A 16050-nucleotide genomic window follows, 5' to 3' on the forward strand; every position below is an offset into this window, starting at 1 on the left:
TACCCCAGCGTGAACCCCTTTCACATAAAAAAGGATTCCCCAGGTATCCCCTTTAGACTTGTGTGAACCCTACTATATTATGGCTCTGTATAAGTTAACAGCTGTAATACTCCACCCATAGCAGGTAGGAATTTCTACTTATACCTCAATATGCCTCTAATTTCGAATGAATTCCTTCAGAACCTTTACTGTTGGGCTCATACTATAAGAATACTATTCAATTGCCATGAAATGTTTCAATGACTACGCAGAACCCCTGTGATATCCTAATAGCATCCTAATAAATACAATAGTAAATTTTTCTGCAAAGTGCTTTATTCCAAAGGGAAAGGGCAATGGGCAAGTACATCAGCATTCCCTGCTGCAAAAATTCACATTTGTTAGAAAACCACACAGACATGACATAGAATTCAGAAGCTCAGCACATATAGTTTAGCAGTATTACAAAACACAAAGGGGGAGATTCATCAAAACTTGTCCAGAGGGAAAAAATTATTGAGTTGCCCATAGCAACCAATCAGATCGCTTCTTTCATTTTTGAAAAGGCCTCTGAAAAATGAAAGAAGCAATCTGATTGGTTGCTATGGGCAACTCAGCAACTTTTCCTCCGGACAGGTTTTGATAAATCTCCCCTAAAATATTTGCCAATGCATCAATGCGCAGGGCCATTATACATTTTATATCCTTCATCTACATACAGCAACATTGATCTGGTAATATGTCTCTAAAGACTTACTATGATGTCTAGTGCTCCCACAGGGGCCAGCAGGGGCCCTAAATATCCCTGATACTTTTATTTCTAGTGGAGATGTCTGGGCCCAGGAATTGGAATATAATTTGGGGACCCATATGCCACTGGGATTAATGGCTGGAAATGGCATGGTCAATTTTTTTGTTCTTGTTTATATCTTTAAGAGTTACTATCATTTAAAGTGTACCAGTCATCGACAAAAACTTTTTATATAATGTAGATAATACAATTAGATTTATATTAGTAATATACATTGGTTAAAAATTGTGTATATTTTTGGATGAAAAAATGCTGTCCCCGCAGCTATTGCCTGTGTGTCTCTATGAGAAGACCAAATACAGGAAGTGAGGGAAGGACAAGCAGGGCCCTGTGCAGGCTACTGGCTTGTCAATCATCCTGATGTATGAGCCAGGAGCATGTTATAGAGCCTCAGTGCACACTGTCCTGCTTTTTCTTAGTGCACAGAGCCCTGCTTGTCCACCCTCACTTCCTGTATTTGGACTCCTCATAGAGACACACAGGCAATAGCTGAAGGGACAAAAATATACACCTTTTTTAACCAATGTATATATCACACATATATATATATATATATATATATATATATATATATATATATATATAATGGTATTATCTACATTATATAAAAAGTTTTTCGTGACGACAGGTACACTTTAAATAAACTTTTGACTTGTCAAATATTGAGATCAGTGGGGGTCCCCTGTTGAGACCTCTCCTATCAGTAGATAGAGCCGGGCGAAGTGCATGTCTGTGTGCTTTATGCCCTAGTTCACCGTTCGATCCCACTGATTGTAGGAGATGGGCTCCCTTATAAGTCTACGGAGTCCGTCTTCTGCTTGAGTCTGATCAAGCAACAAGTCAGGGACTGAAGTGCACAGACGTACACTTCAACCTGTTACTGTCTATATAATGATTGTATAGGGTCTTTGGAGTGAGACCCTTACCAATCTAAACTTTTGATATATCTGTGCAACAAGTCAAAAGTTTATTTAAATGACAGTAATGTTTCAACCATACATAATACTTGGTCCATACCCCTGCATTGATATTACGAATATTAATCGGGACCCTGACTCCTTCAAACACTAGATTTTGTGCATAATTTACAAGGTTCTTCTACCTTTGGAGGTATTTGAAAATTGCTTCAAGCAGAGATTCATATTGTGTCTAAAGTAATCAATCCCAATAGGAACATAAACAGACTAAACTATAACCCAGCAGTCTTGGGAGACTCAAACACCCTGCAGATACCTGTTAGTTCTCCTGACAAGTCTGTGTTAGTAAATACTTGCATTCTAATTATAACAGTATAGGCCATTTACGCTACATAATATCAGCCTGGAGAAATTCCGGATGAACATTTTGTGTACAGCAGGACCCCTCAGACATGTACCGCCTCTATTTGCGGCAATGCATTTCCAAGCAGATTCTGCCGAAAGAAAGAGCATGATTATTCTTTCGGCAGAGTCATGAATTTTGAATTTCTGCTGTTTAAATTCTGCAGTGTGCAAGAATCCCATTGAAAACAATGGGAGGCTGCTGCGCCGGAATCTCACCGCTCGGAAGTTCTGTGTAAATGTGCCCTAACCCTTCTTAGAATTCTTCTTTGTGCTTTTCCTTCTGGAAATAGATACATTGAATCCAATCAGCACGAACAATGTCATACTGTGTATGGATCAGACTATTTTCATACATTGTTGTTTGGCTTCAGCCTTTACAAAACAGTGCATACTAATCCAAAACACGCAATGGCGAGACCTAGTTGATACACATATATAGGAATAACAGATTTATGTTATTTCATTAGGAATGCAATCAGAAAATTCAGGAAAGCTAACAGGAATTCCTTAATACATTCTTTACAGAATCTCCAATGATGAAACCGCTCTTTAAAATACTGTAACAACATAATTTGTCATAGTGACAAAAGCAAAACTTTATTTACAACTTGTGCTTTTAAACTGGAATGTTCTTAAAAAAAAAAAATCACTTTTGGGTCTTCATTTTCATAATTACCCATAAGCCTTTGCGGCAGGTTATGACAGTAGGGATAGGAAGCCATTGGTTCCGCATACATTCAAATGGTTTATACAAACCTTTGCTTGATTTGGTTAAATATTTTTTTTTTAGCGTAGAAAAACTTGGTCCATTTCTGTATTGCTATTGATCTAAGGAAAATATGACTACCTCTAGTGTAAAGAGATACAAGTTCCCCTTTACATACATTATACAGAGGTCACCTATTCTATCCTAGAAATAATGTACTACTCCCTGGATGACTGTAAAACTGGAAGCCTTACGATACAGCGTGATTCCTCTGCACTAGAGGTTAAGCAGAATGTAATGTCACTGTATTAATATTAAACATCTTGGTGGTAAGGCCAAGCAGAGGAAGGATCTGGTGCGTTTGATCTCAGCTCATTCACAAATAGCAATGGTCTGGGGTCTACATGGTTACAGGAGAGTTGGTCATGTCATGCAATCGTTGTTCAATAAGCAGGCGGAGCGATGTGTACCTAAAAACAATACAGGACACAATTAGGTATTCAATAATGCATATAGAAGGTACATGCTGCCAATACCACAAGCATTAATTCTAAGTAACAATCACACACAATAGATCCCTTTATGACCGCAATATCAGAAAAACTATCAAAAATCTTATATACACTCTGAATACATTCAATATGGAAATGAAGCTGTGTTTGTTGGAGAGTGGAGCTTTTAACCTGGCTCAATGTGTTATCATGTTATGAAGCCACCTGCAGGGGAAACTAGCTATAGGAGAACCTACCCACAGGTTGGAAACTACCTATAGGGGGACCTATATACAGAGAGGGGTGGGTTATATGCAGGAGACAAACTATCCACAGGTGGGTCCTACATGCAGAGGACAAACTACCTACAGTGGACTCCTACACGTAGGGAGCAAAGTACATACAAGGTCATCCTAGATAACGGTGCAAACTGCCTACAGGGAATCCTATATAAAGGGGCAACTATCTCCAATGGGTCTACCTGCAGGAGTCAACTATACGTGGGGTCTCTGCCTACAGGGGGCAACTACGTACAAGGGAAACTGTTACGCCGAGCGCTCCGGGTCCCTGCTCCTCCCCGGAGCACTTGCAGCGTTCTTCTGCGTGCAGCGCCCCGGTCAGACCCGCTGACCGGGAGCGCTGCACTGTTATCCCCGGCAGGGATGCGATCCACGTAGCGGGACGCGCCCTCCCGTGGGTCGCATCCCAATCACCTCACCTGCTTTGTCCTCGTGCTGTTCTGTCCCGAGAGAGCGGGGACGCGCGCGCCGGCTCTCTGAAATTTAAAGGGCCAGTGCACCATTAATTGGTGCCTGGCCCAATCAGTACCTACACCTCCTTACACTATAAAAACCCACTTCCCCTTCCTGTCCCTGCCGGATCTTGTTTCCTTGTGCCCTGAGAAAGCGTTTCTGTGTGTTCCATTGCCAGTGTACCCAGAACCTTGCCATTGCCCTTGTCTACGAACCATTGCTGCCTGCCCAGACCTTCTGCTACGTCCGACCTTGCTCTTGCCTTCTCCTTGTGTACCGCGCCTGTCTCAGCTGTCAGTGAGTTTGAGTCGCTATCGGGTGGATCGACCTGGGGGTTACCTGCCACTGCAAGTCCATCCCGCTTTGCGGCGGGCTTTGGTGAAAACCAGTAACCCCTTAAATTCCGTTCCCCTGGTACGGCCCACGCCATCACCTCACTGACACAGACGATCCACCACCAGTGTACTCTCCGCATATCAGTCCGGATCCTGAGAGAAACTACCTTTAGGGGCAGCTACCTAATGGAGAAAACCAACCTACTCTTCCCAAATCCACTTATCTACCCACAATACTGTGTGGGACACCAAGAGGGGCATTCTTACTTTTTGAGGCAATATAGGTGCTGGAAAAGAATGTTTGTTTGTTCTGCAGAGATGAGTCATGGCTGTAAGAAATTGCCATGACGGTCTAGGCCGAATGGAGAAGAAAAAGAAATGTGAAAGACTCCAATCAAAAAGGACATATCCTGTGAGTCACCAGATGTAACTGCACTGTAGTCACTCACTGTATATCAGAGCTTGACGAATTTGCCTAGAATCTAGGAGCCAGCAAAAAGAAGTTTTCTTTTTTTTTTGACCAGCTTGATTTTTCATTATTTTGTGCCGCAAGCTGTAGTGTTTATTGGCACCACTTTTGCGTAGTATTAATTTTACGATTACTTTTCATTTAACTTTTTTTGAGATATGACCAAAATTAGCCATTTTGTCAGTTATGTTGTGGATTGAGCAGGATCAGGAATGCAATGTTATAGTTTGAACACATGGGTCTATTATTTTCCACTTATTTTAATTTGGAAAATGGGAAAAAGGGGGTGATATGAATTTTTATTAGGGGGGGCAGGATCATATTTAAAAAATGTTTTTCCTAACGGTAGATCTACCTACTTATGCATCGCTACCCTGTCATGCCTCCCCATAGCCCCACAGGTTACTATGCAATCACAAAGGCTCTTTTATCTGAAGGAGCATGCAACATTTTTTTTTTTTTGTCTTGAATTCGCATAGTAAAAAGTCTTCATATGAAATCATACACAACAGAGGTACAGTAAATTCTATATACACTATACTAGCCCATACAAAATGTAATAACAGTCATGCACATGAGGTCTACATGCAACCATGTAAATATTAGATAATGATAAATAAGTCATTTAATTTACTCATTTTTGTGTAGAGAAGTAAGAATCCCGATTCCTGGCATTACCTTCTCATCAGTTTGGAGATTTCTCTGTCTTCCTCTTCCTTTAACTTCTCAATAAAACTGCTCAGAACAGGCATCTCAAACTTTATGTACTGTGCCACCTGAGAAAGAGACAGATATAAGAACATGACTAAGGTAGGTTGATTTAGGGTCCTGAAAACTACCCTACCCACCTATTTAAGGGAACCTCCCTCCCCCCATTAAAGAAAGTCACTAAATGTTTTGTGACATTGGAAAGTATTGGTCAAAGAAGCCTTTTGTTCCCAAATTCTTGTTAATACAAAGCATATCCAACTTTGTTATAACAATGATAAAACCCCCTAACCCCAGGGATGTGGAAATCCTATAGCCCGACGCCCGGGACAAGTAGTTTTGGGCTTCGGGCAGGTGAATTGTTTATAGATTTAGCCCTGTATCGGGCTGGCAGGGACAGACAGACTTCCTTCCCCCTTATTTTTCTTTAATGTCGGTGTGAGGCGCAGTCTGTACCTCACACCGGCGCTCAGAGTGTATGGAGGGGGCGGCGGCCTCCAGCTGACTGCAAAGCCCCCTTATCTCCCCTCCCGGAGGATGGAGGACGCAGCTCAGAAGACACAGCAGGGTGAGAGAGAGGATGTAGACAGCTCCGTGCACAGCTCCATCCCCCGCACACAGCTCTATCCCTCCCCCTCCCCTGCTCTGTCTACACAGGACCTAATCCACCACGGGGCGGTTGCTTGTTTGCACGGGGAAAACACAGAGCAGGGGGGGTGAGGGGGAAGACGGAAATCTCACCTCACACCGGCCGGGACTACAGCTCTGATGTCCACTCATGGCGGCTCAGGTGAGGAGACCAAGAATGCAGGCGGCGGCAGGAAGGGTGGTTGTATATGTAGGGTGTGAGTGTATGTGTGATGTGTGTATGTAATGTATGATGGGGGGGCAGCGGCAGGTGTATGTATGATGTGTGCATATGTATGGTGTATATCAGTGTTTCCCAACCAGGGTGCCTCCAGGGTGCCTCCAGCCCTGGGCATGCTGAGAGTTGTAGTTTTGCAACAGCTGGAGGCACCCTGGTTGGGAAACACTGGTGGATATGTATGGTGTGAGTGTATGTGTGTATGATGTCTATGTGTGATGTGTATGTAATGTATGATGTGTGTATAATGTCTATGTGTGATGTGTATGTATGTGATGTATGATGTGGGGTGGGCAGCGGCAGGTGTATGTATGGTGTGAGTGTATGTGTGTATGTAATGTATGATGTGGGGGGCAGTGGCGGGTGTGTGTATGATATGTGTATACATGAATGTTTTGTATAGGAGCGGACTGTCAAGTCGGGCATTAGGGCAGTTGTGCCATCTAATTTTATTTATTTTTAGTGGCACCCGCACTAAATTACACCCCCAGAATCCTGCCCCCTTCATACTCACCCGCCAACCAAGAGCCCCACGGATGCAGACAAACACGCCCGAACCAAAACTACAACTCCCAGCATGTTGGACCATAACCTAAACTGTAGAACTATAAAGTGCAACATGCTGGGAGTTGTAGTTTTGGTTCGGGTCAGCTGCAGAGCTATAGGCTGCATCAGTGCATGCTGGGTGTTTTAGTTACTAACTGTAATTCCCAGTATTCCTTGACACATCCTATGGCTCTGCAGCTGACACAAACCAAAACTACAACTCCCAGCATGTTACACAATAACCTTAACTGTAATACTATACAGTGCAACATGCTGCAACACCCACACAACCATAGACTATATCAGGGCATGCTGGGAGTTGTAGTTATCTACTAACTAAATGCAACTTCCAGCATTTTCTGACACAAAATGCACCATATAAACTGGAGAAGCAGAACCCCCCCCCCCCCAGTAACACATAAGTCCCTATTGAGACTAAAAAATAGTGATTAAAATATTTTAAAAAGTGCGTATATATGTGAATAAGCCCCTTTCCTAATAAAAGTTTCCAATTTTCTTTAAATAAAAATAATGTACAAAAATAAACATACGTGGTATCGCTGCATGTGGAAATGTCCAGACTATTAAAATATGATGTTAATTAAACCGTACGGTGAACGGTGTAAATGTAAATAATAGTCCAGAATTGCTCATTTTTGGTCACTTCATATTAGAAATTTTTTATAAGGTGATCAAAAAGTTATATCTAGACTTTTCTGGGCTTGTCTCGGGCGTAAGAGGAGCTACAGCTCTCCGGCCGCTAATAGCCTGACATACTGCGATCACCTATTAAACCATTAGATCACCGCTGTCAGCAGTGTCTAAAGGATCTTATATCCATCCCTGGTGGTCTAGTGGGGGGGATCAGACTATTTTGGTTGAAATTATTTTATCTACCAGAACAAGTGGATTTTCTTGAGGGACAAGTAGATTGTGTTCCGCTTTAGTCCCTTGGACAAGTAGTTTTTTTTTAAATTTCCACACCCCTGCCTTAATAAGTACCATCCAGGGCCGCCATCATGGGGGTACAACCGATACCCCCAGGGCCACCATCAGGGGGGTACAACCGATACCCCTTAAAGGGGCCCAGACCCCCAGGAGGCCTGGCCAGTTCCGGAAATTGTTTTTTTTTCAATGTCAGTGAGTGACTGACTGTCACTCACTGACTGCTGGGGCCAGCACATTGTGCACTGACTGCCATTGTACACATCTGTACAGTCAGTCAATCAGTTGCGGAGAACATACAGCGCTGCTGCACAGCATGTACCTCCGAGGCCGGCAGCCGCTGTCTCTTTAAAACAGCAGCAGTGGACGCCGGGAGGTATGTCCGCTGCGCTCTGCAAGCGGCGGGGAACAGTAGACATTGCCGAGCGGAGCAGCGCAAAGGAGGAACCTGCCCTGAGAGGAGGACGGCGGGCACAGAGGTTGACAAGTTAAAAAAAACTAATAAATATATGACTGGAGCCGTGGCAGAAATGTGTGATGTGGCCTGCAGTGGGGGGGCAAGGACTGAGACCTACAATTATATGAGGGAAACAATTCGCAACAGAGAGGCCTACAACCATTACAACTTGCCCCATATAGTTTTGGTAGGCCTTTTTTTTTTAGCTAATAGTTGCCCCCATATAGATTTTGTAGGCCTTTTTTTTAGCTAATAGTTGCCCCCATATAGTTTTAGGCCCCCTTGAAAGATTGGGTAGGCACCTCTTGTAATAGCTGCCCCCCATAAAGTTTGAGTGCGCCCCTCTTCTAATAGCTGCCCCATAAAGTTTGGGTAGGCCCTTCTGTAAATAGTTGCCTCCATAATGGGGGCAACTATTAAAGGGAGACTCCGGTGAAAACTTTTTTTCTTTTAAATCAACTGGTGGCAGAAAGTTAAACATATTTGTAAATTACTTCTATTAAAAAATCTTAATCCTTCCTGTACTTTTTAGCTGCTGAAAACTACAGAGGAAATTCTTTTCTTTTTGGAATGCTCTCTGATGACATCACGAGCACAGTTTTCTCGGCTGATGTTATTATAATAATAATAACGCTTTATTTATTGTTGTCCCCAGCACTGCAAGACAGCAGTGCTAACCACTGAGCCACCATGCTGCCCTTAGCATACATCTGCTATGCATGGTTGCTAAAATGGACAGAGATGTCAGCAGAGAGCACTGTGCTCGTGATGTCATCAGTGTTCCAAAAAGAAAGGAATTTCCTCTGTAGCATTCAGCAGCTAATAAGTACTGGAAGGATTAAGATTTTTTTATAGAAATCATTTACAAATATGTTTAACTTTCTGCCACCAGTTGATTTAAAAGAAAAAGGTTTTCACCAGAGTACCCCTTTAAGGGACCTACCCAAACAATATGAAACAACACCGACCATCTAAATATAGCTTATATTGCATAACCTATCAAGGACAAAGGGCGTACCTTCGTTTGAAGCACGCTCACTAGCTGAGCACACTTCATATCCAGTGGGTCCAGACTGCTATCAGCAGCCAGGACCTACGGTTAATGCCGGGCATCCCCAAACGGGCTGATGTATGACATTAACCCTTTAGATGCCGTGATCAAAGTTGATCGCGGTGTCTAAATGCTTAAGTTAACATTGCTGGTTAGCTCAGTGGAGCTGATCGGAATATTCGCTGCAAAATCGTGAGTCCCGATCAGCTGAGTGGATAGCGGGAGGTCCCTTACCTGCCTCCTCGCCATCCGATCAGTGCTCTGATTCTCTGATTGCATGTTGTAGTCCCCTATGGAACTACAACAGTGAATTAACCCCTTCTGAATAAAAGTCTGGATCATCCCCCATTTTCAAATTTCAAATAATGTAATCAAAAATATACATACACATATTTGGTAACACTGCATGTGTAAACTAAACTATTAAATTATAAGGTTAGTTAAACCATTTGGTAGATGGTGTACACATAAAAAAAATTCCAAAGTGCAAAATTGTGCATTTTTGGTCACTTCATAAATTATCATAAAGTCCATTCAAAACAAAAATGTCACCGATAAAAACTACAGATCATGGCGCAAAAAATTAGCCCCCATATAGCCCCATATGCGGAAAAACAAAAAAGTTATAGGTTTCAGAAGATGAGAATTTTCACCATACAAATTTTGGTGCATATATAAATTTTTTTTTTTTGCGACAAATTTTATTATAAAATAAGTGATGTCATTCCAAAGTACAATTGGTGATGCAAAAATCAAGCTCTTATATTGGTCTGTAGGTGCAAAATTGAAAGCGGATCTTGCCGATGTCTGGCATTAATCTTTAAGACACCACAATCAAAGTTGACCAGGGCGTTTAAATGCGGGAAATTATGTGGCACCAATAACACTGATCATTGCTGTGCCATGGCAGGCTTCTGTGGCACAACATTGTTCAGTACATGCAGCCATAAGATCACATGTAATAGTCTCCTATTGGAACTAAAAATTGTGCGGAAAAAATTTGATAATAAATGTGATAAGCCCCTTCCCTAATAAAAGTTTTAATCACCTTCCTTTCCCCCTTTTCTAATAAAATTATATAAACAAACATTAGTTGATATCGCTGCATGCGTAAATGTCCTCTCATCCACTTACTCCTACCCCTTCCCTTTTAGAGTGTAAGCCCATGTGGGCAGGGTCCTCTCTCCCTCTGTACCCACCTGTCATTTATTTAATTCATGTTTAGTATCCTATGTATTATCCTATCCTATTATCCTATGTGCTTAAGACCCATCACATCACTGTTCATCAATTACACAGGCTACATTTCTGGTTCTGTAAGGAAACTTACATCATAGGTGATTTCTTCTATTTGATCCTTCTCCATAAGAAACAATTTAGATACTTGTTCACATGGACCTTGCAGAATCCGAGCGATGAGTGGATAGTCAGAGTCCTTCAGTTTGCTTTTCTCTGTAAGTGTGAGATGACAGAAGTGGTCTATGTAACTTTACTGAACAATAATGTATGGTATTGGTATACATCAGTTCATCATATACTCTGTGTCACTTTTATGCTATATATTTTAAACCTTATCGTATGGACAGTACCCTGAAACCAAGGGTGCTATAAACAATAATAATTGTGTACAGTTGAAAAAAATCACAGATACAAACACAGTTCATTCATGTCACACTAAGTCAATATTGAATTAGTTTTTGACAAGTGAATGGGACTTTGCATGTTAACAGAGTTAAAAAGGGTATTCTCATGTCAACTGGCTCCCGAAAGTTAAACAGATTTGTAAATTACTTCTATTAAAAATCTATGAGCTGCTGAAGTTGAGTTGTTCTTTTCTGTCTAAGGAACTGTCCAGAGTAGGAGCAAATTCCCATAGCAAACTTACAGTTCCTGAGACAGACAGAGGTGTCAGCATAGAGCACTATTGTCAGACAGAAAAGAATAACTCAACTTCAGTAGCTGATAAGTACTGGTAGGATTAAGATTTTAATAGACGTAATTTAGAAATCTGTTTAACTTTCTGGAGCCAGTTGATATGAGAATACCCTTTTTAACTCTGTTAAACTCTATTTACACTATGCACCCAAAAACTGCATAAATTGTAGCTTTTCAAATCCATTTAAAATTGAACATGTGACTACATGAAGGAGAGTGGACATTGTCATTTAAAGGGATATGGACAGAACAAAGGATGGTGGGGTCCAGCTCACAGAGGAAGATAAAATATAACTTTTTTTGCTTGAGGTTAAAACATAGACAAAAAAACCAAAAACCTATAGGTCAGTTAACAACAAAACGCCGACGTGTTTCGAACTTTCAAAGAGTTCTTAGTTCTTGTCCATGTTTTAACCTCGAGCAGTAAAAGTTATGTTTTATCTTCCTCTGTGAGCTGGACCCCACCATCCTTTGTTTTGTCCATATCATACGGGAGACGGCCCGCATTGTCTTTGCTCCAAGAACTCCTGCAGTGCCGAACCAGAACCACAGTCTTGACTACTGATGTCCGTATTGGGTAGTGAGCTGAACCACATTTTTCTTTTTCCATTTAAAGGGATACTCCGCCCCTAGACATGTTATAGGATAAGATGTCGGATTGCAGGGGGTCTAGCTGCTGGGACCCCCCGCGATCTCTGGGTCGGCGCTGCAGCATTATGGTCACAGAAGCCTGGGGCGTTTGTGATCCTGCCATCACGCCACGTCCCCTCCATTCATTTCTATGGCAGGGGGCGTGATGGCTACTGCACAGATGTCACGCCTCCTCCCATAGACAAGAATGGAGGGGGGCATGGCGGCTGTGATCACCAGTAATCTGGCATAGAGCGAAGTTCGCGGAGGTCCCCAGTCGTCGGACTGCCCGATCAGTCATGTTATCCCCTATCCTTTGGATAGCAGATAACATGTCTAGTGGTGGTGTACCCCTATAAAGTTGGTATATTCAGACATTCTGGTAGTTTTATTTGCAGTCTTGAGAAAAACCATGAATAACACAATGGCCATAACAACCAGCCAGATTCCAACTCTCACTACCCCATTAGCCAGTCCCCTTTTTTGGATGTAAGAAGCTTTAACCTGATCGTTTGCTATGGAAAACTGCTGCAAAACCTCTGTACCAGTAAATCAGCATTGGTGAAACTGATCACATGTCTAAACCATACACATCACACACACACTTCAGTCTGTCATAATAAAGTAACAAAGTGGTCCATTTGGGGTTCAAAAAAAACATATTTATGAAGCATCTAAAACTAACCATCCAGAATGAGTAGTTAAGTAGCCTTCTACATGCACACACAAACATAAACAACCAGCCTCTTACGTAGGTCTGACCACTTGACCGCCTACTTAGCGCAGAATTAGCAGAGATTTCTATTGGTAGATAACTATTAATCTTAAAACATTTCCAACTATAGGGCAAGGGTGGAGGGGGGGATTATCAATGCTTGACACCAGAAAACCAGTGTAAAAAAAGTTGTACATTTTTGTGCAAGCCGTATTTCTCCAGAGAAAAGGCTACTTTTTTTTCTGTTTTGTGCAAACATTTAGAATGTTGGGCTATACTTTGTTGTTTTTCATTACGCTAGTACTCTGGTGCCAAGCATTATAAATTCCCCCTTAATGTTTGTCAATTATAAAACCTCTACGCCCAGAGAATAAATTTATTTTTTGCCAAGTGGTCAATTACAGATGGTTCATAAATACGCCATAATTGAAGGATAAACTGATCGCTTTGTTACTTTATTATAACATATTACTGTATGGGTAATTTTATCATAAGTAGATAAAAGTTACTTTGATTTATGTTCTCCTGATAATGGTTTCTTCATAGTACGGGGAGAATTTGTTTGTGGTCATTGGTTTGTGGTGAACTGTGATTGACAATGTACTTTATGGAATGTTAGAAATGTTTACATACATCCCACTTAGAAGCCAGAGCACCCATCTCTTACCTCCACTTGTGTGCACTATATAGAAGGTAAACTCCGAGGCAGAATTCTCGATCTAAAATTCAATTAAAAACAATGAAAAAATATTATTAAAAACATGACTTTTGGATATAGGATGATTTCTTGTTTTTCTTTCAAACAGCCCTAGGCCAGACAGCAATAAAGTGGTGACACACTCTTACTTGCCATACTGGCACAGCCAGTACACTCCAAAGGATAGAGATAAGATGTCTGATCGCAGGGGGTCCAGCAGTCCCAACGTGGTAGCAATTTTTGGGCAGTTTTTAAAGAAATAATACCTTTCTCTGTATACTTGCCTAATAGAGACTGCAATTGGCTAAGATACTTATTAGTAGGATCCTCTGGAAGATATACATACACTTTTTTGTCCCCCAATAATATATGGTCCTCGGCTTTATATTCCTCTCTGGTCAACACCACTAAATTCCTGCCTTTGTCGGCCCTTCTAAACATAAGGTCCTTCCTATTTTTAAGCCAAGAGAGAGCTCTCTCTTTGGTTTTAGACAAATTGATGTTTATTTCAGGGTTAAGAACAGATTTTACTTCATTTGTTACCAGTTTGGAAAATAAATCTAATGCACTCCCTGTCTGTACTGCAGGACAGAAGGTAGAGGCATTACCTCCCATAAAGTGTTGCTTTCAGCAGCCCCTTCGCATTTGAAGGATGATCGTTCAGTAGATAGATCTACTAACATTTGAGCTCCCTCTAGGACATCGGCAGGTAAGTCTGAAGAAGCACTGAAGCCAAGCGGGCCTATATTTATGGGTGTTTCACCTATTTAATTTATATGTTCAAAGGTACCACTTTTCTTAAAGTGCTTGTTCAGACTCATTTTGCGAACAGCCTTGAAAATGTCAACTTGTAAGTCCACAATGTCGAAAGGTTCTGCAAGACAGTAATTCAGCCCCTTTGTTAACAGGGAGACACAGTCACTTAGTAGAATTATGTCTGTCAAATTAAGGACATTCTCTGTCTGGGGCGACTCTCGTCCTTCGTACAGTCTCTCCATGAGACCTGTTTTCTTTTCTGCACTGGCTGGTTCCTTATTGGCCTTCTTCTGACACCCTCTCCTGATCCCCCTTCTAAAGGGGCTTGGGGCCTGATATTAGCTTTAGCTTGAGATTCCCTAATTTCATCGGACAAGTTAGAGTCCGAGTCATACTCGGTGTCATGCTGTAAACTTGTTTTCTTTCCCTCAGGCGGTTTCTACGTTTTTGTACTTTTCTTGTACTCCATTCGAATATATGTCCATTATCATAGTTGAGTTTATCTCGGACAAATTTGTCCCTTTTCTTGTCTTTAACTTCAGCCTGGACTGTCAGTAACTTTTTTTCTAGTTTTTTTTTTTAGAGAAGACTGCAAACTGTTCAATGCTTAATGATTAATGTTTAATGCTTAATGAGCTCTCGATTTATCTAAGGATCCCTCAGAAATTTGGGGTCTGGGTGGTGGGGGAGCTCCTCATCGACGGCAAGGACCCCTCATTAATTAAATTTATATGTGAATCACTCAACTTTATTTTGTCCCACAATGCATATAGGTTCGATGACAAGTGGTACAGGCAAGACTCAGGGACCGCTATGGGGACCCCGGTAGCCTGTACTTTTGCTAATTTGTTTTTGGCTGTATTTGAGAAATTTTTCATTTTTTTCTGCCCGGAACCCCTTCGCAAAATATATTGGCACTTTTCTCTGTTATATGGACGACTGGAAAGGAGATGAACTAGAATTCAAACAATTTGTTGAGTATCATAATCACAACGGTGACTTTGGGATGTCTTTTACGTATATGTGTACGGAGGGCAGAGTATGGAGTTTCTGGATGTGAATGTGAGAGTTGAGGAACATAAGATTACAACATCAAAGCATAGGAAAATCACCGCCACCAACTCCCTCCTTCACTACCAGAGTTTGCACCCAGCCCCCCCCCCCCCCACCCCCATGACCAGTTTGTTTGCATTAGAATGATTAATAGTGAGTACGCATCATTTGAGATGCAGGCAAGCAAATTAGCCAGCAGACTAAAAGCATGGGGTTATCCTCCAAAATGTATTCAAAAAGCCTATGAAAAAATCCGACAAAAGATTTGTCTTCTCTTACTAATATGGATACTGTCATACAAAACGCTGTATACATTGGTGTGTCATCGAAAGTGACCCCGACCTGAAAGAAATAGCAACGTGGCATCCATTATTCAGTTATCGTAGAAATAAAACACTAGGTAGTGTCCTGGGAAGCAATCAATTCAGAACAACATCTACAACATGGCTAGAGAGTGCCCCCCCCCCCCCCCCCAGGGTAATTACAAGTGCATTCAATGCACTCACTGTAAATTCAATTCAGAAGGTAAATTTCTGAGACTGGGAGGTACTGAATGTCTGATCAGGAGTTTTTATCACATGTAAAAGCAAATACGTGGTGTATGTGATCCTATGCCCGTGCGGATTATACTATATAAGTAAGGGTGGTTTCACACCACGTTTTGTACTTACGGTTCCCGTATATGGCTGGGAGGAGAGGGGGCGGGGCTTAATCGCGGCGCCCGCACTCAGCCGTATAGGGGAACCATATTTAATGCATGTCTATGAGCCGACCGGAGTGAACCGCAGCCTCCGGTCGGCTGCATTTTCGTCCGTATGCGGTTTACT

The 16050-nt window shown here is 41.8% G+C and overlaps 1 protein-coding gene across 2 annotated transcripts in view; it reads right to left on the reverse strand.

Moving 5' to 3' along the window:
- Positions 1-297: 297 nt before the first annotated feature.
- The window catches only part of RASSF2 (Ras association domain family member 2), a 64735-nt gene continuing 48982 nt past the window's right edge, over positions 298-16050 (reverse strand). For both annotated transcript variants that reach the window (XM_056571390.1, XM_056571391.1), the window contains exons 8-11: positions 13385-13436; positions 10768-10889; positions 5544-5641; positions 298-3288 (exon numbers count right to left, since the gene is read on the reverse strand). In XM_056571390.1, coding sequence (XP_056427365.1) covers positions 3219-3288; positions 5544-5641; positions 10768-10889; positions 13385-13436 — 342 coding nt within the window. In that variant the 3' untranslated portion in view covers positions 298-3218. The remainder of the gene's footprint in view (positions 3289-5543; positions 5642-10767; positions 10890-13384; positions 13437-16050) is intronic.

This window comes from Hyla sarda, chromosome 4 (genome assembly GCF_029499605.1).
Source record: "Hyla sarda isolate aHylSar1 chromosome 4, aHylSar1.hap1, whole genome shotgun sequence".
In the NCBI taxonomy this organism is placed as follows: Eukaryota; Metazoa; Chordata; class Amphibia; order Anura; family Hylidae; genus Hyla; species Hyla sarda.